The sequence below is a fragment of the Monodelphis domestica genome, chromosome 3 (genome assembly GCF_027887165.1).
Source record: "Monodelphis domestica isolate mMonDom1 chromosome 3, mMonDom1.pri, whole genome shotgun sequence".
In the NCBI taxonomy this organism is placed as follows: domain Eukaryota; kingdom Metazoa; phylum Chordata; class Mammalia; order Didelphimorphia; family Didelphidae; genus Monodelphis; species Monodelphis domestica.
Genome location: NC_077229.1, coordinates 445,269,125 through 445,297,119, shown reverse-complemented (window position 1 = coordinate 445,297,119; position 27,995 = coordinate 445,269,125). Strand labels below are relative to the sequence as shown.

The following is a 27,995-nucleotide window of genomic DNA, read 5'->3' as shown; positions in this document are numbered from 1 at the left end:
AGAATTACCCCTAATGAATTATATAAATGTATTCATGGAGACCCACCAATGAAAGAATAGATCTATTGAAATTATGAAGCACTATTATATAAAATTAGGATCCCCAGTCCTTTATGGACCAATAAGATTAGGCAACTACTGACCATTTATGGAACAGAGTGAGGGAAGACAGACATGAAAACAAAGGGGAAAAACAACCTCGGTTATCCTGGGGTTTGGGACTTGGGGGAAGGAGGTGGCTAGATTTTAAAAAAATCATATATTCTCCTCTTGCCTACACCCATATCATAGGATCACATAATAAAGAAGATCATTAATTATCAGCAACATTTTTATTAATTAACCAACAAATATTTATTAAGCAGATACAATGCCATAAATGAGCTATTTCTAAAGTGCTTTGCAAAACTTAAAGGGATATATATGTACTTATGTACATATATATGTATATATACATACATAAGTAAATACATATACATATGCTATATTATGATGTTGATAAATTAGTCTTTGTTAAGGATTTAACTCATTGGATTGTACATTACTCTCTTAGCAAGAAATCAGGGCATTTCACCTTCACCTCAAGCAAGAAATATTTTTCATTGTTTGAGGCAGAGAACAGTTACCTGTTGGGGAGTCATTTGAGAAAGGAAAACATTGCAGGTAGGAGATCTCTATCTATGGGAAGTATGTTATCTATGTGTATTAGACCAGGGTTCAGAAAAGAGAAATGTGCAGGAAAAAAACATGAAAAAGAGAACATTGTTAAATGCACCTCATTCATTTATCTATGAACCAAACTTTTATATATTGCCTACTAGGTGCTGAGTGATTCAATACAACAAGAATTTAAGTGCCTACTATGTGCCTGGAATCAGGCTAGGCACTGAGGACACAAAGTGAAAGAAACTATTCCTGCCTTCATGGAGCTTATATTCTACTAAGAGCAAAGTCCCATCTTCCCAGAGTTAACAGTTTAGAAGTGAAGAAAAATATTAGCATAGAAAACTATAAAACACATGATCATAAAAGTGTAATAGAGAGTATTAAAAAGGAAGTGCTCTAGAAGGCTTGAGAGGGAAGCTCTTTACCACCATGGAATTGGGAAGAGGGTCAGGGAAGACTTCACAGAAGCAATGGCTTTAAGGGATAGTAAGGAATTCAGTAGGTGAAGAGATGGAGGATACTACTCCAGGTTTATGAAAGCATATGAACAAAGGCTCAGAGCTTGGAAGTCAATGCCTCTTTGGGAGTTGGAGAAGGCAAATAGCAGAACAGTTTGGCTGGAACATAATCACTGGAGAAGCATAACACAAAATCAAGATTGGAAAAAAAAATAGGGAGTGTTAGATTATGGAGTGTGAACCGTACTCCCTTTTTAGAGAATAATCAAGGACATTTTGGTTTGTTTCCAAAAGTACCCATTCATTACCCTGTTGTAGGTAATCTTGGAAATGGCCCTTACCGGAGAACAGCTGTTCCAGAGCCACAGTCAAATCTAAATTCCACATAGCCAGCCACCATGTTGATGGATAGGAAGTCTTTGCTGCCCGTGTCATAGCTGTACAAGAGAACACCATCTTCTGAGTCTGGCCGAAATGTGATCTCAAATTCCATGAAAGAGAGGTAATTCTGGGGTTCTAATGGCCAAGGGGTTGCAGCAAAGGACCTCAGAGATTGATTGAACTGAGGAATGGCCAGGGTGAAAGCTGAAAGTCTCGTAAGAAAGAAACATGACATTAGAATACACAAAGGGAGATGGATTTTTAAAATAATGTTTAAAATTACATTAAAATAAATTTAAAACTATATTTAAAATAATATATTAAACAATATTACTTTTAAAACATTTAAACATAATTTGATGTTTTAAAAGAGATTTTAATTTACTAATTATATGTAATAATTTTCCACATCAATTTTCTGAAGTCATAAATTCAAATTGTCTCCCTCTGTAGCTTTCCTCCTCCTTCCTGAAGGTGCTAAGCAATTTGATTTAGGTTATACACGTAAATAATTTTGATTCGAAAAAACAATTCACTGTGACATACTGGGAAGAGATCTGATCTTGGAGTCAGCAGAACTACAGCTTCAAGACACTGACTTTGTCTTAAGAAAGTCTCAGTGCCTCAGGCAACTCATTAGGACTAGAAATTACTAAGGAGTTCATCTGCTTTGGTGGAGAGTGTTTCTATAATGGCAGTTCCACACATTGATGAAATTAGAGGTCCAGTCCTCCAAACAAATGGGTATTCAGACCTAAAAGTTGAAGACCTTGACAAACTTTGGACTACTCAAAGAGTATCCAATTATTTTTACTTCCCTTTTGGGTGGTCTACCCAACAGAGCTTTCCTTCTTAAAAACCAACTAAATATTCTCAACTGAAGGAGTTCTGCAAGCTTCAGAGACATCACCTGTCTGTAGTTTCTTTAGCTCCTGATGCCTCATATCACACTTTGTCCAAGGTACAGTTGAAGTGAGTATAGCCTTGTTTGGAAGCCCCAGTCCAACCAAATGAGAGTGCCCCAACCTGGCCAAAGAACTCTCTCACTTCTTCTTCTTTTTTTTAAACCCTTACCTTCTGTTTCAGTGTCAGTTCTAAGACAGAAGAGTGATAAGGGTTGGACAATCCAGGTTAAGTGACTTGTCCAGGGTCACCCAGTTAGGAAATGCCTAAGGTCAAATTCGAACCCAGGACCTCCCAGCTCTGGGCCTGGCTCCCAGTCCACTGAGTCACCCAGTTGCCCTTTCACTTCTTCTAAAAATGCAACTCCTGAACTGCCTTCTGAGGCTAATTAAAATTGCACAGATGAACAATTACATGAAAACATAAACAAGCAAGCAGTTGAACAGCAAATTCTGTTTCTACTTCCAACTCTCTTCTCCTACTATTCCCCCGCTTGCTAGTGAGCGGCTCACTTCCTTCTCACCGTCTTCACAATGGCGCCCTTTAAATCCTAGGGGACAGAGGCAAATGTAGGAATCTGCTTTGACTGCCGTGCAGGTGCCGCCATTGATGCAGGAGGCTTCGTCGCAAATGCCGCTGCTGCATTCCCCTAAAGGCACACACACAGAGGAGGAATTAGGACCCGGATTTAGCCTCTCCTCCCAACTGAAATCCATTGTTTCTGCCACACTGAATTCACTTTCCCAGTCCTGTAAACTTCATTCGACCCTTAGCAACACTGCAAAGCAAGCTTGGGGACAAGTAGAAGTGCACCCCGCATTTCCGTCTGACTTCCACTGGGGCTTTCTCATCGCGGTGGAAACAATAAATCTCCCCGCGTTCCCCAGACGTTTTTATGACCACTCACCAGGGCGACGGGGCCTTTTCTCCTTTAATTAATCTCTCTGTTGTTCTCATAAACACATAATTCAAAATCCCCAAATGTCAGCAGATTGTTTATGTTCTAAGCATTCTAATTTGTGTAACCTCAATTAGCTTAAGTGCTGCCTTGCTGAGCCCAAGTTCGTTCCCTGCCTGGTAAGCCTAGAAGGAGTTAAGTGGCTGGGTTTAAGCTTATTAACGACCTGAAGGCGGTTGACTATTCTGTCGGGGCGGTTGACTATTCTGTCGGGGCAGTGCGCAGTCCCTATTAAGGCAGCGTAAGGATCTCAAGATCACCATTCCCGCCTCCTCAGGACCCTCCGGGAAGCACAGGAAAGTGCCCAAGGGCAATGCCGCAGGGGAAGAGTTCCGGCAGGAGCTGAACTTATCAGGAAGAAATCAAGAGGGATTTATTTTTTAATTTGCAAATGTATACCGTCCCAGGAATGGAAACTATCTGGTTTATACTTGACAGTGTTTCTGATGCTTCTGTAGACTGCTATTTCCTCTTGCAGAAAAGAGCTAAATTAGACAGATGGGCTCCAATCTGGCCTTGAACAAACAGTCTAGGTGAAAACAAAATGGCTTCTGATAACAGGTGACAGAAGGGGGCTGAGACAGCTCCAGGGCTGTTGAGAAAGGGAAAATGCTGTCTCCTTTCCCGGACTGGGTCAATGATTGCCCATTTCACTCTCCCAAGATTCCAGAATTCCTTTAACCTTTGACAAAGTAATAGGAGGTAAACCTTAGAATTTGCCCCAGATAAATTCAACAAGAGATAAAAACAAAATAACCCACCCTCTTCTCCTTTACCATCCCAGGCCTGTGTTACCCCAGGGGTTCTTGCAATCCTTAATATTCTGAAGTGAGATGGACCAGCCTTCATTTGGCCCCATTATGTCATTGTTTCTGTCTGTGTCAGTCAATTATATTTGCAGAATTCATCCAACCTCTGAAGCTGGGCAAGTTTTGGAGAGAGGCGGAACATAGTAGTCAGAAGAGGAAGGACAATGACTGGAGGGGTGGCTAATGAGATGTGAAAAAAGCACTTAGTTTCCAGGTGACTGATCCACCATCAGCTGAAGTGGGGTATCATCTGCGCATCCCATCTGGTGGCCCCTCAAGAGCTTAGACAAACAGAGCTGGTGGTCTCTGTCCAGTTAGAAAATCTGCAGATAGAGGGGTGCTTGAGCCCCTGAAGCCTGAAGAGAAAGACTGAAGCAGGGGTGCCTCTGAACTGATCACAGATCTTTTAGAAGAGCAGATTCTCTATAGACCTTCCCTATACCCTCACATAGTCCACTAATTTCTACAGCATAAGATTCTGTTTGGATTTGCCCACCCAGGACAAGGAACTCAGGATTTCAAATTTAGAGCTAGAAGGAACTCCAGAGGTCATCTAGTCCAACCCTATCGTTTTACAGTTAAGGAAACTAAGGCACAGAGAGACAAAAAGATACTGTCTGAAGTCACACTGGTAATTTTGAACCCAATTCCACTATTTTCTCTAATATTGGGCTGCCTTCCCAGGCTAAGTATATTGGAAGCAGTGTGGCAACATTGAATATATCTACAACATACTTGGCCCAGAGGGAAATGGACATTTTAGATAGAGCTTATAGTTAGGTAAGGGGATAGGTCACAAGCACAGATAACTACAATATGTAGGCATCAGCCAATAGGACACATGAGAGCTAAAGGGGGATACCATAACCAAAGCAAATGGATCAAGGAGATCTTTCTGGAGGAGTAGACATTTAAGATGGGGGTCTGAAGAATGGCTGGAAATTCAACAGGAAAGGAGGGGAGAACTTCTCAGGTCCAAGGATGCCCAAAGGCATGAAAATATGAAAGCACAGGGGTCTGAGAAACAGAATACAGTGCAGAGCTAGGCTGGGACCCAGTGGGGAGCAGTTTGAGATAAGGCATTAGATCATGGAAGGCCATGAAGGCCAGGCAAAAAGGTATGAAGTTTACTTAGTAGGCAGTAGTGAGACACTAGAGATGTGTGAGAAGAACATTGGCAGAGTGCCTAGCACATAGGAGATACTTAATAAATGTTGATTAATTGATTGATTGATAATTGACTAGATTTATGTGTTAGGAAGGTCAGTCTGGGAGCAATATATATTATAGATACCTGTGCTTGTGCCATATTCCCTTACCCAACTATAAACTTTGTCTAAGGTATCTATTTCCCACTGGGCTGAGCACAAGGACCCAAACACATTAGGGGCTTAATCAATGTTTCATTGAATTAAATGGTCTAGAGAATGGAGTAAAAAGCACCCACCATTAGCTATCCTTATAGTTTACTCTTTACTAAGTTCAGTTGTGTCCAAGTCTTCTTGGTTCTTACCAACTCCAATCCCATTTGGAATTTTCTTGGCAAAGATACTACTGTGGCTTACCATTTCCTTTTCAAGATCATTTTACAGATGAGGAAACTAAGGCCAACAGGGTTAATTGACTTACCCAAGGTCACACAGCTAGTAACAATCTGAGGCTGGATTTAAACTCAGGTTCAATTTTTTCAAATTTTCCTGATTCCCAGTACTTCCAGACTCTATCCCCTGGAGTTACCTAGCTGCCCATTTTGTTATTATAGTTTAGGCAGAAGATAATATAGATCACAAGGAGGGCACTTAAAGTGGGAATAGATAGGAGAGAAGAGGTATGAAAACTATTCATAGAATCATAGTTTAAAGATGAAAGGAGTCCTTTTAAAAGGAAATCAGTTGAACCTCATTTTACAGATGAGACTCAGAGGGGTAAATAGATTTGCCAGGATCATGGAGTTAGCAAATAGAATATTCAGAATTTGAACCCAGGTTCTATAATTCTAAATCTAGTGTTGCCATGCTTCCTCTCTTGCCAAGGAAGAATTGATTTTCTGGTGTTATGATCCTGCTACCAAGGCAGATGATGCTGGGGATCATAAATAAAATGGATAATGGGAAAGCAGATGAAAGACGGAAGATCACAGTGAGAAAGAAGAGTATGTTTGATGTATATATGTGTATAGGTGGATAGTTACTGGAAAAGTTGATAAGGATGGAGGTGAGGGTTAAAGAGGAAGAGGAGTTAGAGCTCTCAGAGGTCTGCCATATTGTATACAAATGGCTCACTGGGACAAGTCTCCCCCAAAGAACATCTCTTTAAACAAATGCTAGATGCACACTTTAGAGGGCTTTTATAAAGAGGATTTCTATCTTAGCATGGGTGAGATGAGGCTGCCTTTGTGGTCCTTGCCTCCTCTGAAGTTCAGTGAGTTATCATGGCTTCACCAACCTCTGTTGGAAGATGACAACATGAAAAGAAATGTATCCTTGCTTATATCAGAACAGTCCATTGCCAAATACATTTTTTTTAATTTCAAGAATTTTTAAAATGCTGAATAACTCAAAACAAAAAAAAAGCACACTCAGTTGGAAAAGATGACAAGATCTGAGCATGTGGACTGGGGAACAGGGACATAGGAGCATAAATTTAGAAATGGAAGTGACTGTAGAGGTCAATGAGTCCAATGTGCTTGTTTTATTAGTGTAAGAAACTGAGACTAAAAAGGTTAAACGATTTACCCAGCCTTTTAGCGTATGACATAGCTGATAAAGAGCACCAGGTCTAGAGTCAGAGAGACTCATCTTCCTGAGCTCAAATCTGAGCTCAAAACCTTGCTAGTAAGGATACTTACTAACTGTGTGATCCTAGGCAAGTCCCTTGACCCTGTTTGCCTCAGTTTCCTCATCTGTCAAATGAACTGGAGAAGTGGCAAATCACTTCAATATCTTTAGCAGAAAGACCCCAAATGGGGTCATAAATAGTTGGACATGAATAAAAAGACTGAACAACAAACAGCAAGCAGAATTTACTTTCTGATTCTATGTTCAGCTTCCTATCCATTCTACCATGCTGCCTCTAGTATACTTAGGAGAAATGAAATAGGATGATCTGATTGGTTTTTGTTATCAAATTTCAAAAGGAAAAACCCAATAATCCAATAACTGGTTCCTGGAGTCCAGGAGCCACCCACCTGGCCCCTTCCCTTCTTCTACCTGTGGAACTTGTAGAGATAAACAAGGGATTAAGCTGGAAACCAAAAGGATGGCAGATCTAGGCACTTGCTCAGTGTAATGGCATCTGTGTTATTTGTCAGCCTGTGTGATTGCTCAATGAGGTGACTGCTGCCTAATCTACCATTCAGGGTTGCTTCCTGAGCCAGTCGCCTATATGTCCCATATCTATTAAACTTCTTGCTGCAGGTTAAATCTAGAGCAAGGGGATACCTGGCCAGGAAAAAAACATCCAAGTTTTCTGTGATTCATCATTTTTTTGTTGGCAAAAGAGATAAATCTGAACTCCTCTAAGGAGCCATCCTAGACATAACTATAAAGCAAGAAGGATTTACAAAGAATCATATCATGCCATAACATTAGACAAGTTACAAAGTTCTTTCCTCATAGCACTGTGAGGTGGAAGGGGCAAATGTGCTTATCTCCAATAAAAAGATGAAGAGCTGGAGCTCAGACAACATCATCTGATTCAAGGTGTATCCACACTGTTTCAGAAATTATTATTAAGTGTCTTTGCATTCCTCTTTTTTTTTTTGTGGTGCCTTCCAGGCTTGAAAAATTTACCTGCCCCCTGTCCTCTTCTGTCTTGTCCCTGCCCACTGACTTTCTAGCTTTAATCTGGTAAGCTAACAGGAACTAAAGTTTTAATTCTACTCTGAATTCTTCTCCAATATTAAATAGAAGAATTATCTGGAATTGGGCCAGAGATATTGTTGGGACCCAGTCAAAGGCAGATGACATTCTGCATGATCCTGGTCAGAGTCAATCATGACTGTCTAAATTAAACTCAATTCACTTTAACTCAACTCAACAAACATTTATTTTGCTACTCTCAAAATAGGTAGGGAATAGAGTGCTGAACCTGGAATCAGGAATTATTGTTGTTGAGTCATTTTTCTGAGTCTGACTCTTTGTGACTCCATTTGGAGTTTTATGGGCAAACTAACCTTATACTCATTTGACATGCACTTCTCCAGTTCATTTTACAGATCAGGAAACTGAGGTAAACAGGGTTAAGTGCCTTCTCCAGGCTCACACAGCCAGTAAGTGTCTGAGGTCAGATTGGAACTCATGAAGATGAGCTTTCCCCACTCCAGGTCCATCACTCCATTAGCTGCCCAGCAACAATCTGTTTCTCGACTTCTATGTAATTCAGGCAGTTTTTGTGACTTATTTACTGAATCAAGGGTTAGGGTTAGGATTAGCTGAAGGGAATGGTACTGAGATTAACCTTGAAAGTCTACCTTGCCTGCCAACACAGACCATCAGGTCAACCCAAATAGATTGAGAGATATTATAGACTTTTTTGTAATTTCCATATATTTAGCACAGTGCTTTATATATCTTGTACATTTTTTTGCATGTTGTTTCCCCCATTAGAAGAAAAATTGCTAGCTATATATGCTAGCTTTAAGTTATGCAAAGAGCTTTCCAAATATTATCTCATGTGATCTTTATGACAACCCTGGGAGGCAGGTGCTACTTTTATTATTACCATAGATGCAAAGGGACTTGTCCAGAGTTCCGAGGCCAGGTGTGAACTTCATAATTGGCATCATTCACCATGCCACCTTAACTGCCTCCATATGAGTAACTTGAGAGCCAAGAGTATGCTTTTGCCTTTCTTTATATCTCCAGAAATGTCTGGAACACACTAAGTACTTAATAAATACTTGTGGATTAGCAAGTGGATACTCAGCAAATGTAGGTAGATCAAAATCCAAACCACACCACTAACCACAGGGGAAAATATCTGGATGTTGGCGGAATCTGTCACCAGGCAGTAGGTATGATCATCACCTGTCACATAGGCAGATGGTCTCTACCTGAGGGATGGTTGGAATAAAGGGGTTAAAACTGATCCTTATACTTAAACTGTCTTAGAGAAACACAGAGAAATTTGTGGGTGTTCCAAAAGTGCCATTTTAAACTTAAAAATTTTAATAATTTTTGGGACACTTTGTATAAGCTTGGTCACTTAGATGGAGGGAGAGAAGAGAAAGGGGGGGGTATTAAAGTTTAGAGTCCAATAGAAAACAAATTCCAGATATTATGTGTGATAGATGGTATTTCAGGCATCATATATAATATGGACCAGGATTAGATTGGGTTAGAATTAGAGCCATTGTCTCTAATACTCTAAAAGTAACTCTTAGGCCTAGAGTATTAGGAGTCCATTGGCATTATTAAGGTTAGACAGTATGTAAGGGCTAGGGCAGTAATGGTGAATCTTTTAGAGACTGAGTGCCCAAACTACAACCCTCACATCCCATGTGAGCTCCCCGCCTTACTCCAGTCAGGGGAGGGAGGAAGTGCTCCTATTGGGCTGCTGGGCAGAGGGGTGGGTGATGAGAGAAGTGACCTCAGGTGTGCATGGAGAGGGAGAGGGGAGCACCCCCCCCCAGGCATGTGTGCCATAGGTTTGCTAACATGGGGTTAGGGGTTAGAGTTAGGGATCAGATAGGGGTAAATCAATGGATTCCTTTGGTTGCATTGTTATTCTACCTGTTGTTATTTCAGGTTGAGTTTCCATACCAGATTTCTCTTGATACATGCCCCCTCCTTTGGTTTTGTTAGGAACATGCTTTCAACCACTTTCCTACCCAGAGAAATTAGGATATAATTCTTCCAAATCCCATGTGTGGTACTTACCTACATCAGCCCCACTTAGAGTTTTCCCAAGTGGCCATGGCCTCATGTCTATTTTCTTTCCATTGATGGCCAGTGACTGAACACAGCCCTTGAAGCCACGGTTTGTTCCTGTTGCTCTGACCAACCAGTAGGCACTAGGAGCCCCACCGAGGTAGAAAGGGGTTCGGAATGTAATTTTGCTGTATTGGCCCTTTAAAAAGGAAAAACAAATAAAACTCACCTTATCAAGTAATACACATAAAATATTTTAAAAGGAATAATTGTGATCCTTGGAGATCATAAAGTGGCTAATATGGAGAAATATTTTATATTATGGCATATGTAAAATCTGTATTAGATTGCTTGCCACCTCAGGAAGGGAAGAGGGCAGGAGTGGAAAGAATTTGACTGAAAAAAATTTCAAACAAATTTTAACAAATTAAACAAATGTAAACAAATTAAAAAAAATAAAAAAAATTTATATGTAATTAAGGAAAAAAACAAAATGTTAAAAAAAGGAAGAATATGAAGATGTAAAGATAAATTCAGTATTTTAATTTCATGAATGACTTTTAAGGATTTTTTAAAAAAGCAATTTGAACCTCCAAATGACTGTGTTAATTAGCAGGGGTAGTTCCTCATGGAGCATAATGTCAAAAAAGTTAGATATGTGTAGGGGGGAAGCAAGATACTTTGGTTTTAAAAATAGTTGAGGCAGCAATGACTCAGTGGATTGAGAGCCAAGCCCAAATATGGGAGGGCCTGGGTTAAAATCTGACCTCAGATGCTTCCTAGTTGCATGACCCTGGATAAGCCACTTATCCCCCATTGCCTAGCCCCTACCTCTCTTCTACCTTGGAACTGATGCACACTATTGACTCTAAGATAGAAGGTAAGGGTTAAAAAGAAGAGTGGGGTGATTTGGTGCAAGTCATTGGGCACCAAAACACAATTATTCTATTTCAAGTTCTACTGCTACTTTAATAATTCACATAGGACTTTTAGCTCAGCACATTATTATCTCATAGATCCTTAAACCAACCCTGCGAAGTAAATAGTTTATGTTTTTATCTCCATTTCAGGTTCAGAGGGCTGAAATTATTTGCCTCAAGTCACTTAGCTAGTAGATATCAGAGTTGAGACTGAAGTGAAGACCTTCTGATTCTCAATCCAGCATTTTTTCTACTATATAACACTGCCTTTCATGGTCATTCACTTTCTTGTTGCCTCAGTTTCTTCATCTGTGAAAGGGGGTAATACCAAATGAAATGACTACCTATAACCTTATTCAGCACCTCCAACTGTCAAAGTTTCAAAGAACTCTGTGGCAATTGAACAAATTATGTTTTAAAATTCTAGAGTGGAAAAAATATTAATGCAAAGCATTACTCCAACCAAGGAACCAGAGTCCTGGGGATTTTGGCATCATGGGACAAACACTGGCTAGGAGTCAGGCTAGCCAGATTCTAGTCCTGGTTCTGTCACTATCTGTGTGACACTGGGAAAGTTACTTCCCTCTCTCTCTTTCAACCTTAGTTTTCTCATCAGTAAATATATGATAGTTGGACTAAAAAATCATTGTTTTTTTTTAATTTCCCCCTTTTAGACCCTTACCTTCTATCTTAGAATCAATACTGTGTATTGGTTCCAAGGCAGAAGAGTAGTAAAGGATTGGCAATGGGGGTTAAGTGACTTGCCCAGGGTCACACAGCTAGGAAGTGTCTGAGGTCAGATTTTAACCTAGGATCTCCTGTCTCTAGACCTGACTATCTACTGAACCATTTAGCTGCTTTGGACCAAAAGAATTGTTCTGTTTTATCTTTATTTTATTTTAGTGACAAATTTACACTTAAGTTTTCCAAAGTTATATGATTCATGTTATCTCCCTCTCTCCTTCCCTTCTCACTCCTGGAGTTGACAAGCAATTCAGTCTGTGTTATACATGTATTACCACACAAAACATCTTTCCATATTGTTCATTTTTGTAAGAGAGCAATTTTATAAAACCCAAAGCCCAAATCATATACCCAAATAAACAAGTAATAGATCACATGTTTTCATCTGCATTTATACTCCAACACTTCTTTCTCTGAAGGTAGATAACATTCTTTGTCATAAGTCCCTCAGAATTGTCCTGGATCATTATATTGCCAAGAGTAGCAAAATCTATCACATTTCATTGTTCCACAACATTTCAGTTACTGTGTATAATGTTCTCCTGGTTCTGCTTATTTCACTCTGCATCAGTGAATGGAGGTCTTTTCAGCTCTTTCTGAAATCATCCTGTTCATCATTCCTTACAGCACAATAGTATTCTATGACCATCATACACCAAAATTTCTTCAGTCATTCTCCAATTGAGGAACTTTCCTTTAGTTTCCAATTCTTTGTCACCACACACACACACACAAAAAAAACAAACCATGGCTATAAATACTTTTGTACAACAGGTCCTTTCCCATTTTTTATCTCTTTTGGGATATAGACCTAATAGTAGTATTACTGGATCAAAGGGTATGTATGCATTGTTTTATAGCCCTTTGGGCATAATTCCAAATTGCCCTCCAGAATGGTCAAATCAATTCACAACCTCACCAGCAATATATTAATTGGACTAAGAGATCTTTAAAGTGTTTCCAGCTCTAATATTCTTTGACTCAAGTTCTATGTAACAAAAATGTAATTTGGATGAGTTATTTCTGAGTTTGTGTCCAAATACCATGTGGTATTTTCAATGGGAGTAGACAAAAAATGTCCTTGAAGACTTTTCTTGTTACTACTATAAAATGTCACTAATCTGGAATTTTTACTTGCTGAAGGGTGGAAATTGTCTAATTTGTGAAAAATTTGCAAAGAAATATGTTTGTTTTCTTTAATGCTTCACAGTTTATTCCTTGTAGACATATTCAATATTTATTTTATACTTTAATAAATACATCTTATGTATATGTGTATATAAATGCATATATATTGTGAATTTTAGATTTACTTCACCCTGCTTAGTCTAACAAAAGAGGAATGTCTACACCCCTACTTAAGGATTAAGTATTGAGAAGGATGGCCTATGACAGATATGTGCTAGCAAATGACAAATCAGAAACAACTGACAGATCCCTGGACTGTTCTAAGTCAAGCTTAAGCTACCATTGGTACATGTGAGACGCAGGAAAGTGATGTAAAAATGGTCTATATATTTTGCGTCACTTCCTCTCTCGGTTCTTTTTGCAGAGAGGTGGCTCTGGTGGCAGCATGCTGAGCATCTTGGCATCTTGGCGTGGTGACAGCTATTGTCCAGGTATGGAGGTGAGTTTCCTTGATACAATACTGGGAGAAGCTTAGTAACCTAGTTCAGGTGAGACATCTTCACTGAGCTCTCTCAGAGTTTAGGATGATTCTTTTCTCCTTTACCTTCCAAACACTATCTTCTTAGGAAAGCCTCTAATCTTCTGAAAAGACCTCATGGCAGAGGTCTTTGAACTTCCCCTGGCACAGGCCAGGTGGGAGAAATCCTATACCCTTTCCTTCTCTCTTCTCCTTAATTCTTTCCCTCTCTATTAATTAAATCACCATAAAATTTCCAAACTGACTTGGGTATTGTATTTGGGATATTCCCTATTCCCTGGTGACCAAATTAATTTAGATTAAGTCACAAACCTAAAATTACCCTTACTATATATATATATATATATATATATATATATATATTACATTCAGGAGAGTGTAAGATCTTTGAAGGCAAGGATCATCTCATTGTGATATGTGTATCCCTAGCTGCTAGCTTAGTATCTAGTACTTAAATGTGGTCACCAAGGTACTGATTGATTTCTAGTTAGTACACAGTATACTTCAAATTGCCACTCAAAAGGTCATCCAATGTGATTGGTGTTTATTTGCTTTTGCTCCTGACTGGGCTTACTATTCTCCACCGCCCACCCCCATTTTTTAAATGCTTTTTGGTTAGTAAGCCCTTTCTTTTTCATGGCTTGCCCAAGACTGAACTTCAGTCAACATATAAAAAAATTAATGTGGTTGTTACAAAGGATTTTCATTCAAGCCTTTACATGATTTCCCAGGACAGATGCTTCCTTCTCCTTTCTGTCAGAGCTCACATCACTCTAAACTCTGGCCGTATGTCTGCCCAATCTCATATTAGCCATAGTCTGAATTATTGTGAGCTCTGAAATAGTGGGATCTGAATCAGTGAGTCTATCCATTCTTCTTTTCCTTAAATCTTCAAGGAATGAACTCTCATATATTATGTCTCCCCAGTGGGCAAGGGTAAAGAGAGATACAAGGAGAAAGGAAGTGAATGTCAAAGACACACAGAGGCATCCTTGCCACATTTCTCCTCTGAGAACACAGACACCTGCCTGGTTATAATTGCAGGTTAGGTTCCCTTGGCAGTTTACTATCCCAAACTGTTCCAAACTAGAAACTAAAATTATCTAGTGCATGACAGAAATGTGGATGCTAAAGTGAGCAACTGTAGAGTCCAATACTAAAAATATTTTACCACTTCCTATACACATAATCTAAAAATCTTAGATAAATAAATGGCTTAAATACTGAACCAAGTGACCTTTTCAAAATGATTTCTTAAAAATCAAAAGATTGTAATATGTTGATTTTTTTTAGTTTGATAATAATAAAGGGCTCAAATCTCCTGGTATTAGCCTTCTTTTTCTTTAACAAAGTCACAGTGCTAAGATAATAAATCCTGTTGGGTATGTGCCTGCAAATATATTTGTACACAAAGTTAATACTTGGTGACTTTAGTAGTTGTGAGTAGAGACTGTTTCATTCATTGTGTCCCTATTCCCATTTCCTAGTGCCTGACCTGGCACAGATTAGGCACTTAATCAATGCTTATTGAGAGGTAGCTAGATAGCACAGTGGATAGAAAGCCAGCCCTGGAGTCAGGAGGACCTAGGTTCAAATATGGCCTGACACTTCCTAGCTGTGTGACCCTGGGCAAGACATTAATCCCAGTTTCCTAGCCCTTACTTCTCTTCTGCCTTGGGATTAATACTTAGTATTGATTCTAAGATAGAAGGGAAAGGTTTTTAATTTTTTTTTTAATGTGTATCTTAGAGAGGGACACCACAAAATCCAAAATTACTCATGGTCACAGCCAGTATGTGTCAGAGGCTGACATTGAGCCTAGATCTTCCCATCTCTAAGACTCTCCTATCAATCTCCTGAACCATGATGCCTTTCTTTCAAAAAATTAGGGCCACAGTAGGGCCCTAAAGTGGGGGGTTTCCCTGCACCTAAACATAGTTCCAGCTGGGATCTGAAGAAGCATTTACTGGGGAAATGTTGGAGGGCTCCTCCATCAGGTATGAGTTGAGCTGAGTGGTCCTTTCTACATCTGGAATTGTACGTTCTACAAACTATGGACTAAACATGGGAGAGAAGAGATGGTAGTAAAAAACTCACCTGAGATTGTCCTGTCACTGGGGTGCCATTGTTCACCTGGAGTAGTCCATTCGGTCCATCCCTGTAGATACTGACAGTGTGCCAACTGCCTAATTTTATTTTGCTTTCACTGATAATGATGGCCACCCCAGTTCCACAATTAAATCTGTAGAGAAAAAAGAGAGGGAGAGAGAGTTTGCCAAAAATCTCACATTGCTTCTCTTGCTAGAAGAAACTCTTCTGGTATTCAGAATGAACCTATTCAGAAGCATACTTGAGATTTACAACCAAACCAAACCAAACCATCTCCACTTTTCCATCTATGTATAACTATAGGGGCAACTAGGTAGTTCAGTGAATAGAACTATGGGACTCAAGTCAGGAAGACCAGAGTTCAAATATGACTTTACTATCTGTGTAAGTATGGGCATTCCACTCAATTTCCATGTTTTTGTCTATAAAATGGAGATAATAACTTCTAGCCTCCCAAGGCTGTTGTGAGGATAAAAGGAGATAATATCTATAAAATGCTTTGTGCATAGTCCCTGGTATACAGGAGGTGCTATCTAAATGTTATTCACTTTTTTAATTATTGTTTGATCTAAATTTGGATGACTTGAGTAAGTTAACATAAAAGCCATTTCTCTGAAAGCTTTGATTTGCCCTTTTCACAGGGAATAAAAAAAGCCTGAGCAATTGTACCCCTCATCTCTACACAATGAACTATGGAGATTGCCAACTCCCTGAAAGGGACTAAAGGGGAAGATTTTTTAGAATGTGAGTCCCTTCTATCCCAGTAATTTCTCCAGGGACTCTTTCTAGCTCCCAAGTGGCAGGCTAGATGGTATTAATAAAAATGTGAAGCCAAGCCTTGGAGTTCTGATTGGCAAGGTTGTCAAAACAGCTGCTTGTGTCTAGCTGCATGAAATATGCAATCCATTTTTTTTCCACAGCAAGATCCCACTGAGGGATGACTTTGGGGTAGTGTAGGAACATTCATGGGGGATAAAGTGTTCTCTTTGCCTTAAAATGGCACACCCATCTACTCCTTCCCCTTCTGTAATTCTTTTGGTCCAAAGGACCCCCAACTTGAGAGTCAAGATCTGTCAGGTAAGTCTTACCTGGTCAGCTTCAACTATTATTACTACTAGTCAATCCCAATCCCCATCCCAGAGGCTCTTGGGTATTTTCAATAGAAAACAAAAACACAACCAGTAGCCATTCCAACAGAAATTTGCAGTATCAGTAATTTCCCTGATAAAAGTTCCTGAAAATCAAAAGCAGCTCCCCATCAGGAAGAAGCTAGAGGTCCCAATTCTAATTCAACTAGGAAGGGCTTGACTCTCTCAGCATCTACTCAGACTCCTTTGACACTAAAAGGCATGGCTTTTTTGGATTCGTGATTCTTAACCTACAGCAGCCTACATCCATCTTCTATATCTGATTGCCTTTTTATACCCATTTTATCCTCTATTCAAGAAAACCTCAGATATGCTCAGAATTGTTACACATCTGGTTTATGGAAAAGAATTCAGAGCTGGAGGAACAAACTGAAAATGCAGACTGTCAGTGAATATGGGGGATTAGTTTCTGTGACTCCTCTTGTAATTCTTCCATGACACATTATGAAGCTGCAACAATTCCATTTTGGGAAAATACATTTTTCCTTGTGGGGTGGTAGTACAAGTAAGTTCATGACAAAAACTTCACTCTTCCCCTATTTCCTGCAATGACTCTCAAATGTATACGCTAGTTAACATTTCTTTTACCAATTGGCCAAATAAATTGACTAGGAATTACACTGGGAGAGGAACTATTTTTGGCAGGTGTTACCTGAACTGGAGAGAACGCCGGATGATTGCCAATGACATAAAATCACCCCGTCCGTGTTCATTTTCTCCACAATACAGCAATAAGCCATCTTCTGTTTCTGCCTATGATTACCAGAACAAAAGCCACATGAAGAATGATCACCTCTTCTCCAACAAAGCCCCATCTGGAAGTTTTTTGACAACAGGAATCCTTAAACATTCTCATATTCTATGATGACACAAAGGGGCAAGTGTGGGAATACCACTTAGTTCTCAGATAATATGTTCTGATCAGATTCAATAAACATAGGAGAACAATGCTACATGTATGTGAAAAGTTAAGACTGAGATGTTTCCTCAGTATAGAATGAGAAAGTTGAGCCTATAAGGTCTTGTTTAACTTTAAGTTTTCTGGAGACATCAGCAACATGGGAATAGGCTTTGATCAAGGACACATGTAAAACCCAGGGGAATTGCGTGTCGGTTATGGGAAGGGATGAAAGGAGGGGAGGGAAAAATATGATTCTTGTAACCAAGAAATTATGTTCTAAATTGACTAAATATAATTTTAAAAAATTAAAAAAGATAAAATAAAGTTTTCTGGAGAGAAAGGAAGCATCATTGTTTTTAGAGTTTCTCTTTATCCACCTTAGTTGATCTAAGATTAGGGCTCAGAGAAAACTCATCTCTGTAAAGTGGCAGGAACAGATGAGATCCATCTCATGCTTATCAAACTTGAGACTTGTGAAAGGGTGATTTTTTAAAAAATATTTTCATTGTATTGTTATATAACTCCATAACATGCTATTCTAAAGGCTGGCTTCCTGACTCCTGGTAAGTAGGGCAGGATAAGGAAACAAGATTCCAGTGAAGTTTCTGAAAGGGGCAAGGTTGAGCATTCTTATAGTCAACACCTTGGCTAGAACCATCATTTTCATCAGAGATTCCAAAGGAAGATGTTTTCCTTCACCAAACCGTTTTGGGTCACCAAAGTTAATGAAGAGACTTCTTTCAACCCTTCAATAAACCAATTTGATTTATTCAGTAATGTGCATAATGGTGAAGAATCACATTCTGTGCCCTAGAATAGTACTTGCAATGTATCCACAATTATATCTCTTACCCTAAATTCAAGAGTGATTTGAAATGCCTGATAAGAGTTCTTCAGTGGTTCCAAGGTTAAGTAGGAGTGGCCAAAGAACTGAGGATATTGGATGGAAATATCTGAAAAGGAAAGAGAACTCAGTTTCCTTATTCCCCTAAGCAGAAATTAATTGATATTTTGCTTGAGATATCCTCAGATGAGGATGAAAAGAGATGGAAAGTTGGAAAGTTCCTTATATTATTAGTCAATCTGTTGAGTTCAATGAATCTTCATCCATTTATCAATGTTCTTACTTATTCTTTTATTCCAGGGTATTATGATTTTATGGTTCTGTAATTAAGGATGGGGCCAGTACCCAGTACCCAGAGAAGGTGAATTTCCTAACAATGTAATGAGAGTTTTAAAGAATGGTCTCTGTTTCCTTGGCTGCACATTTGGCTAGGAAAGCCCCTTTTTGTAATCTAAATTTCACCAGTAATATGCACATCACAATCCACCCTTCAGTTTTCCTCTCTCTCAAACAATGATCTGTAATTTAGTCTCTGATTCTCTCCAAAGCCAAAGTGATTTAGCTTGTGAATGAAAAGGGAGAGATTGCCTTGCATGGTCAGCATCCAGTAATAGCCATATACACACATATTATATACATGTATATATGTGTGTCTATAGAGATACAGGACTCCAAGAGTCAGACTGGCATAGTGGACAGAGAGCTTTCTTTGGAGTAAAGACGACCTGGGTCCAAGTCCCATCTATGACACTATGTGACTCCCTCATGAGTCACAACCTATCAGGGCTCCAAGTAACTAAGATTACGAAGTGCAAAGCAGGTACTAATTGGCATTGATGGAGGGAGTTTCCTTGCTGAAAATTTCCATATCAATGAAATAATAGATACAGTCCAAAAAAAAATATAACAAATTAAACACAAAACTTTAAGGTTACAAAGCACTTTCACAGAATTGATGTCATTGTCTATCCAGTTTACTGCAAGGGATCAACTCTCACCAATCATAAAGAGTCAGGGATATACCTTTAGAAATGGGCCCAAAGAAAGGAAGCCAAGGAAAGTGGAATTGTTCTGACTTCCAAATGGATACTTCTATATCTACATCCTATTAAATATTGACTGACCACCTCTGGGAGGGCTTACCTTCTGCACAATTCTCTCCACTTTTGCCAAGGTTGCAGTGGCATCGAGAACCACCAAGGTTGTAGTCATTGACACAGAAGCTATCAGCTGAGCAGGTGGTTTTATCACAAGACATGTCAAAGAGCCTTGTCATTGCAGCCATGCCATGCCTCCTCTTTGCCTTTGCTGTGGTGGTATAGTGAATCGGTGTTGTAGTGATAGGGGAAGCTGAGGTAGGAAGGATACGCCTTGAAAAAGACTTTGGGTTAGATCTAGGAGGCATCTTGGTTTCCACCAAAAATTTCCTATGGCTTCCTTTGATAGCAGGAAGTGGTTTGACCTTAAGAGGAAAGATAATGTTAAAGAGGGACACAGGGACATTATTGTTGTCATCATTGCCAACATCACCACTATCATGATTCCAAATCCCACATACATTCTACTCCTCATCCCTTCCATTCTAAGTTCCATTAACATTTAGATAATCATCATCAACTCCAAGAACTCACCATTACCATCACTATAACCAATATCCCCATCAGTACTGTCCCTGAGGGGATTGTTTCATTTTGTCTTTGTGTCCCTAACACCAATCACACAGTAGGGGCTTGATAGATGCTTGCAGATTGACTGATTATTACCATTCCTATCCCCATTTGCATGCCAATTATCACCATCATATTACCTCTTACATTTGTATAGTCCTTGGTACCTTTATAGAGAATAGCTCACTTGGTCCTGATACAACCCTATACAGTAGGTAAGGGAGGTATTATTATCTCCATTTTATAGAAACTGGAATCTAAGGATATTAAATGACCAGCTCAAGATATATAGCTAGTCAGGGGAAGAAAAAGAATTAAGGCATTTTCTAGAAGCTAATTATTTCCCATTAAGAAGGGTCAAGTGGTGAAAGAATGAATATTCTCTCCTTCAATTTGGCAGTTAAATTTTTAACATTCCACTCACTATGAAATCAAAAAGCTCCCTTGTGTCTCCAGAGAGTGAAACCAATGATCAGATTTGTCCTGTCCAGCCTCAGTGTGGTTGGGACCTAGGTTGATTTATGTTAATTTAAAAATACCTAGAGTGGAGTGTCATAGAAAATGACAGTTCTAAAGACAAATTGGTCTATTTAAAATTACAAGTTAAAAGTTCAAGATCCATTGACTAACTTTTATTTGGTTTTGCAAGAAAATAAAAATTTAGTAATCTTCAAGAACAAAGACTTTTGTTACCTCTTCAATGTAAATGTCAAAATCAGAGTCATCAATGTCAAATCCATTGTCATCACTCCCTCCTGTGTCTGTGATATAGCGTGGCTCAGAGGTCCCACTTCCTGCCTCTTCAGTACCTTTAAGAGCAAAAGTCCACAGTTTCCATCAAAATATCCCTAGATGTTTATTCTTCTCCATTCTTTTCCCACCCCACTGCACTACTTGGAGAACTTAATTAATTTCTTCAGGATATATTTAGGATACTGAAGCGGACAGAGTCCATTCATGCTAAACACTCAATACTCTGAAAATACACAATGAAGTAAACACACCTGAAACAGAAACAAAGGAGATGTATCCTTGTGACTTCTGGCTAAAGCTTTTGCAGGAGCCTTGGTGGGACATTGGAATCCTCAGAATGGGAGGATGATGATCAACAAGGGATGAGATCAGCTTTAAGAAGCAATATTTAGCCTTGACTCTGGGTATAACGTGGGTCACTATGCAACTTACTTTTTTTTCTTCTCAGTCATTCCTTCCTCCACAAAAGAAATAATACCCTAGAAGCCTTCAGGTCTGACTTAGACATTGACCTACTGTAACAGGAAATGTAACACTCAGGATCTTTTTATTTTCATTGGATTTTTAAAACACTTACCTTCTGTCTTAGAAGCAATATGGAGTATCAGAAAAGTAAAAAAGTATCAGTAAGCAGAAAAGTGGTAAGGGCTAGGCCATGGGGGTTAAGTAAGTTGGCCAGGATTACATGACTAGTAAGTATCTGAGGATAGATTTGAAAATAGGATCTCCTGTCGCCAGGTCTGACTCTCTAACCACTGAGCAACCCAGGTGCCCTGAGTCAGAAGTTTTTAAAAATGGAGACCTACGGTTCTAGCCCATTTCCTCCTATTGGACTTGGGGGAAGCAGGTAGTCTAATCATTTCAGGGAAGGGTCAATAAGAGGGCTGGAGTAGCAACTAGCAGTCTGTGGCAGAGAAGCAGTCCCTTCTCTAGGCTTCATATTACTCATGTGTAATGGGTTGGGATTGAACCAAATTATCTTGTGGGTCTGGTTTTATTTCAGTTAGGACTTGTGGTAAGCAGTTTGTGGGAGTATTGCTGACGCAGGGGATAGAGTGCTAATGAAAATCAGATTCCCTTTGTAATGAAAGCAATATCTAACAGCACTCTCCCTCCTCCCAAATATGGGTTTTCCCCTAAAAAGTGACAAAGCCATCTCTAGGACTGGAATGGCCAGGGCTCAGGCTGTACCTCTCTTGATGCAGTTTCCTAGAAACCTCTCGCCATATTGACACAGGGCGTATTGACCATCTAAAGGCATAAAAAAGCCACTCTTGTGGGGTCAGGATTTCAGAGTTGGCATCTATTCCAAGACAGCACAAGTCAAAGAGTCCTCATCCCTGCTGACCAGGTGCATTGACCTATGGAGAGGAAGGGTGCCCCATCTACCCAAGGGAAGTGCCAGGGTATCCTTGTTGAATATTCTATGTTCTAGCTAAGTAAGCTCCTTTTGTTAAGTGTCTCCATTCAACATCACACCTGAACTAATAGGGTAGTGGCCTGAGGTCTCATACACAAACACATTTTAACTTATTGTCTAATCATCAAGTGCCCAGGGCTTCTCCAAAATTCTTCAGTTTAAAAACAAACAAACAAATAAACAAACAAACCCTTACCTTCTGTCTTAGAATCAATACTGGGTATTGGTTCCAGGGCAGAAGAGTGATAAGGACTAGGCAATGGGGGTTAAGTGACTTGCCCAGGGTCACATAGCTAGGTAGTGTCTGAAACCGTTTTTCAGTTTGGATTCTGACTACATGCTCTAAGATTTTACTTGATGATTGTTAAAATGATGGATAAAGGATTGCAAAGCATAAATCTAGACCTAGAAACAAGCTACCCTCATAAACTTATTCCACAAGCAATTTCTAAGTGCTTTCTATGTGTGAGACATCATACCGGGCTCTAGGAGAGATAAAGAAGCAAATAAATGAAATATGTTACCCATCTTCAAGGGATATAGTGGTTTTTTTTTTTACCAATTACATGTAATAACAATTTTTCACATAAGTTTTCCAAAGTTATATGATCCAAATTGTCTCCATCCCTCCTTCCCTCCCCCTTCCCAGAGCTGATAAGCAATTCAATCTGGATTATATATGTATTATCACTCAAAAAACCTTTCCATATTATTCATTTTTATAAGTGAATAATCTCATAAAACCAAACCCCCCAAACATATACCCAAATAAACAAATGATAAATCATATGCTTTCATTCCTACTCTAACAATTCTTTCTCTGGAGGTGGGTAGCATTCTTTGTCATAAGTCCCTTATAATTATCTTGGATCATTGTATTGCTGTTAGTAGCTAAATCTATCACAGTTGATCACTGAACAATATTGTGGTTACTATGTACCATGTTCTCCTGGTTCTGCTTGTTTTGCTCTGCATCAGTTCATGGAGGTCTTTCCAGCTCTTTCTGACATCATTCTGTTCATCATTCCTTAATAGCACAATAGTATTCCATCACCATCATCTACCACAATTTGTTCAGCCATTCCCCCATTGAGGGATATCCCTTTGGTTTTGAATTCTTTGCCACCACAAAAAGAGCAGCTATAAATATTTTCGCAGAAACAGGTTCTTTCCCATTTTTTAAAAATTTCTTTGGAATACAGACCTAGCAGTTGTATTACTGGATCAAAGGGTATGCATTCTTTTATAGCCCTTTGGGCATAAGGAATTTAGTATTTAACTGGAGAGATAGGTCATCTACACAAATAGCAGCAATACAAGATAAAATAAGGCAACAACATACAAGAGAAAAGCAATTGTATAAGAGTTCTGAGAAAGGACATGTCACCTCCAATTTTGAAGATCAAGGAAGTCATTATGAAGGAGGAAGAGGAAGAGACATTTGCATTGGGCCTTGGAATCTGGTTAGATTATAACAAGTGAAAATAAAGATGACATTTCAGACCTAATTTATTAAGTACCTATTATGTGCTAGGTTCTGGAGATGAAAATATAACAAATGAAATAATATCCACTTTCAGGGAGCTTTAAAGGCCCAGAGGTGTGTTTATTCAGGAAGGAATTGGTCTAACTTGGTGAGATGATAGAACATTGTAAGATGAAACCAGAAAGGTAGGTTGGAGTCAGACTGTGGAGGACCTTGAATCAGCAACTTAATTAATGTGTCTCTCTAAGCAAAGCCAACATCACTAAAGCAAGATACTGTGGAGGTGAAAAGCAAGGATGAGAAAGGCAAACTCCAAAGGAGAGAGAGCCTGGAGTACTTGAATGGAGTTTCTCTTTCTAACTCCTGTTGTTGAGTTTTGTTAGAGATACATAGAAATACTGATGATTTATGTGGGTTTATTTTGTATCCTGCAACTTTGCTAAATTGTTGATTATTTCCACTAGCTTTTTAGTCATTTTTCTAGGATTCTCCAAGTAGACCTTCATATCATCTGCAAAGAGTGATAGCTTGGTCTCCTCATTGCCTATTTTAATCCTTCCAATTTCTTTTTCTTCTCTAATTGCTACTGCTAGTGTTTCTAGTACAATGTTAAATAGTAGAGGTGATGATGGGCATCCTTGTTTCACTCCTGATCTTAATGGGAAGGCCTCTAGTTTATCCCCATTGCAGATGATATTAGCTGATGGTTTTAGACATATACTGTTTATTATTTTTAGGAAAGGCCCTTCTATTCCTATACTTTCTAGTGCTTTCAATGGGAATGAGTGTTGTATATTGTCTTTTTCTATATCTATTGAGATAATCATATGATTTTTGCTGGTTTGCTTGTTAATATGGTCAATTATGTGGATGGTTTTCCTAATATTGAACCATCCTTGCATTGCTGGTATAAATCCCACCTGATCATGATGAATGACTCTTATGATCACTTGCTGGAGTCTCCTTTCTAGTATCCTGTTTAAGATTTTTGCATCTATGTTCATTAAGGAGATTGGTCTATAGGTTTTTCTCTGTTTTTGGTCTTTTGGTCTACTGGCTTGGGAATCAGTACCATATTTGTTTTATAAGAAGAATTTGGTAAGACTCCTTTGAGCATGGGGTACTTGAAAGACCATTAGATCTTGACCCAGATCAATTGAGTTCCAGGTCTTCTAATCATATATGGAGTATTGGGCAAAATATTTGGTTTCTCTTAGCTTCATCTTACTCATGTACAAAAGCAGGGATGTAAGGGATGATGGGATTGAATCAAACAATCCCTGAGGTCTTTATTGGTTTTGTAATTCAATAAGGGCTTGTGGTAAGCAGTGGGGGTATTGCTGATGTGGTAGATAGAGCACTGAACAGGGAGTCAAGAAGACTTGAATTTGAATCAAGTCTCTGACACTAGCTGTATGATCCTGGGAAAGTCACATAACTTCTGTCTGCCTCAGTTTCCTTAGTTTTAAAATGGGGATAATTATAGCGCTTACCTCACAGGATAATTGTAAAAATTGAATAAGATGACATTTGTAAAGCACTTGGCATAATAGTGTCTAGCAACATAGTAGGTGATTAATAGATGCTGGTTCTCTCTTCCCTTCCCTCCACCTATCTCCTATGCCTAATTCTGATCATTAATCTACTCCTTAAAAGGGAAGAAAGTCATAGATGCAATAACTACAATAATATAATTGAAAAGATCACTAAAGGTTTGCTAAACTTTGAGTAAATAAAAAACCCAATAATGGTCCTCAGAAGTGATAATAAAACAGGTTTCCCTCTTCTTAGTAGAGAAGTGGAGTATCATAAAGGCAGAATATTACATATACTTTGAGACTCAGTCACTGTATTAGTTGTTTTTGCTTAAGTGTTTTTCTTTGTTGGAAGGAAGGTTAAAATCTAGGATGGGCTTTGGGTGATGAGGGAAGAGTGATGCAGAAATGCCTGTGATGCTAAAAAAAGACTTTTCTTTTATGTTCTTCCTTCTCCTTCCTTCCTTTCTTCCTTCCTTCCTTCTTTCTTTCTTCCTTTCTTCCTTCATTCTTTCCTTTTTTCTCCTTCCTTCTTTCCTTCCTTTATTATTTCCTTCCTTCCTCAGTCTCCTTCTCTCTGTCTCTGTCTCTGCTCTTCCCCTCTGCCCCACTTAAGGAGGTAAGGTTTGGGGAGAGAAAGAAAAAGAATTAGCCAGTGAGTGGAAAATGAGCAGGCTTCCAAGCTCAGGGACTTGTTGAGTCCCTGAGGACTCAACAGCAGAGCAGAGGAGTTTATGTTCTTTCACCTTGTCTATAGTAATTCCAGCAGTTCTTCAAAATCTCCATCCTCTGCCAGCTGTCAAGTCTTGCATTGTGATGACAAAATTCCACCTAAACCCTAGTTTTACCAAGCCAGGTATCTGTATCACACCAGCTACATGTTATGTATTTTTCCAAAGAAAGCTGATAAAATCAGGTTCAACCAATTTTTACTACTATTATTCTATTTTATTGTAATATTATTATTTTATTACATTATGGACTTTTGGGGTTATTATTAGACACTACTTAAAGCATAAGTTCTTTAATTTTTTTCTAAACCCCTACCTTTTGCCTTAGAATTAATACTAAGTATTGGCTCCAAGGCAGAAGAGCAGTAAGGACTGGGCAATTGGGGTTAAGTGATTTGTGCAAGTCATATAGCTAGGAAGTGACTGAGACATCAATTGAATCCAGGACTTCCCATCTCCAGACCTGACTCTCAATTCACTGAGTCACTTAGCTTCTCCTAAAGCATAGGTTCTAAATTGTTTAACTTCAGAGTAAAGAATCCATATGACAAAGAAAGGTCTGTAAAAAACAAACAAACAAAAACCAAACCCTTCAATTCTTCGTTGGCCTTGAGTTTCTTATTTTCAGTGTCTCTGGCTTCAACCCATCCTAGACACTGCCACCATATTAATCTTCTTAAAGCACCACTTTCATCACAGAATTTTCTTACCTCAAAACCTTCAATAGCTCTTCATTGCTCACAGGTTAAGTCCAAACTCCCAACATCTAAAATTCTTCACCATCTGGCCTCAACTTACCCTTCTAAACTTAGTTCCCATTACTTCCCTAGTGCAACTCTGATACTCTAGACAAACTGATCTGCTTGTGGGTCTTTTCCTTTTCCCTATTTCTATTCCTATTCCTGAAAATACTCTGTCTCCTTTCTACCATCTATTCATAGTCCACACACTTTTCCAACTCAGGTCTATGTCCCAGACCATTCCAGTCTACAATGGCCTCTTCCCTTTTCTCAACTTCTTGCAGGACCACTCACTAGATGAATAATGATATATTTCCTCATGTGACAGCTCTTCCACTGCCCTGGTTGAATAAATTCACAATGTTATCAGCAATGCATCAGTTTCCCAATTTTTCCACCTTCCCTCCATCATTTCTTATTTTTCTTTACTGTCATATTGGCCAATCTGATAGGCATGAGGTGGTCCCTTGGAGTTGTTCTATTTGTCTTAGTTCTTTATATATTTGAGAAATGACTTGTTTCTCAGAAAATTGTTTAAAGTTGTCCTTTTCCCCCAGTCTGTTTCTCTTCTAATCTGGCACTAAAATTTGGATCTGATTTCAAAATCACTTCCAAATGCCTTTCTACTGTGCCACATTGTGTTAAGGCTTGAGTCAACCCCTTCATATTTCCCACAGTATTGAAAAAAGTGGGAGTTCAGGTCTTCAAACTGTCCAGACAGGAGTTCCTGAGCTATGTCTTATAATCTACCATCTACTATTGGTTATTGAGTATCCTGAGTGAATAATACTCTAGATTGACTTGTCCCTATCTCCAGCAATGGAATGGCTAGACCTATATGAATGTAATGGGCTATTATTTCACCATGAGAAATGACAAAATGTGCCATTTTAGAGAAGTTATAATTACAACATTATGATGACAAGTAAGACATATAAGACTTGAGAACTCTCATCAGTCTAATGATCACATACTATTCCAGAGAGCTGCTGAGGGAGCATACTACCCACCTCCTGCTAGAATATGACAGACTCAGGATACAGAATGAAATTTACATTTTTAGATATGGCCAATGCTGGTATTTGCTTTGCTTAACTATACATATTTATTATTGTGGTTTTTTTTTCTTTTTCCTTTTATTTTTTAGTTAGATGGGGAGAGGGGGAGAAAACAAATGCTTATTAATTGGTAAGATTAATTGGGAAGCTGAGTTGGCTCAGTGGATAGAGCACTGGGCCTGGTATTAGGAAGAACTGAATTCAAATCTGGCCTCAGACACTTACTAG

At 38.9% G+C, this 27,995-nt stretch overlaps 1 protein-coding gene across 7 annotated transcripts in view; it reads right to left on the bottom strand.

Annotated features, from left to right (window-relative positions):
* The window catches only part of EGFLAM (EGF like, fibronectin type III and laminin G domains), a 266,219-nt gene that overhangs the window by 57,254 nt on the left and 180,970 nt on the right, over positions 1–27,995 (bottom strand). For 5 of the 7 annotated variants that reach the window (XM_007487435.3, XM_007487436.3, XM_007487437.3 and 2 more), the window contains 8 exons: positions 20,738–20,853; positions 19,521–19,839; positions 18,386–18,486; positions 17,285–17,385; positions 15,473–15,617; positions 10,055–10,244; positions 2,932–3,057; positions 1,466–1,709 (listed from right to left, as the gene is read on the bottom strand). In XM_007487435.3, coding sequence (XP_007487497.2) covers positions 1,466–1,709; positions 2,932–3,057; positions 10,055–10,244; positions 15,473–15,617; positions 17,285–17,385; positions 18,386–18,486; positions 19,521–19,839; positions 20,738–20,853 — 1,342 coding nt within the window. Of the gene's footprint in view, positions 1–1,465; positions 1,718–2,920; positions 3,058–3,315; positions 3,566–10,054; positions 10,245–15,472; positions 15,618–17,284; positions 17,386–18,385; positions 18,487–19,520; positions 19,840–20,737; positions 20,854–27,995 lie in introns of those variants that run through there. The other 2 variants (XM_016431601.2, XM_056824561.1) reach the window with 2 other exon arrangements.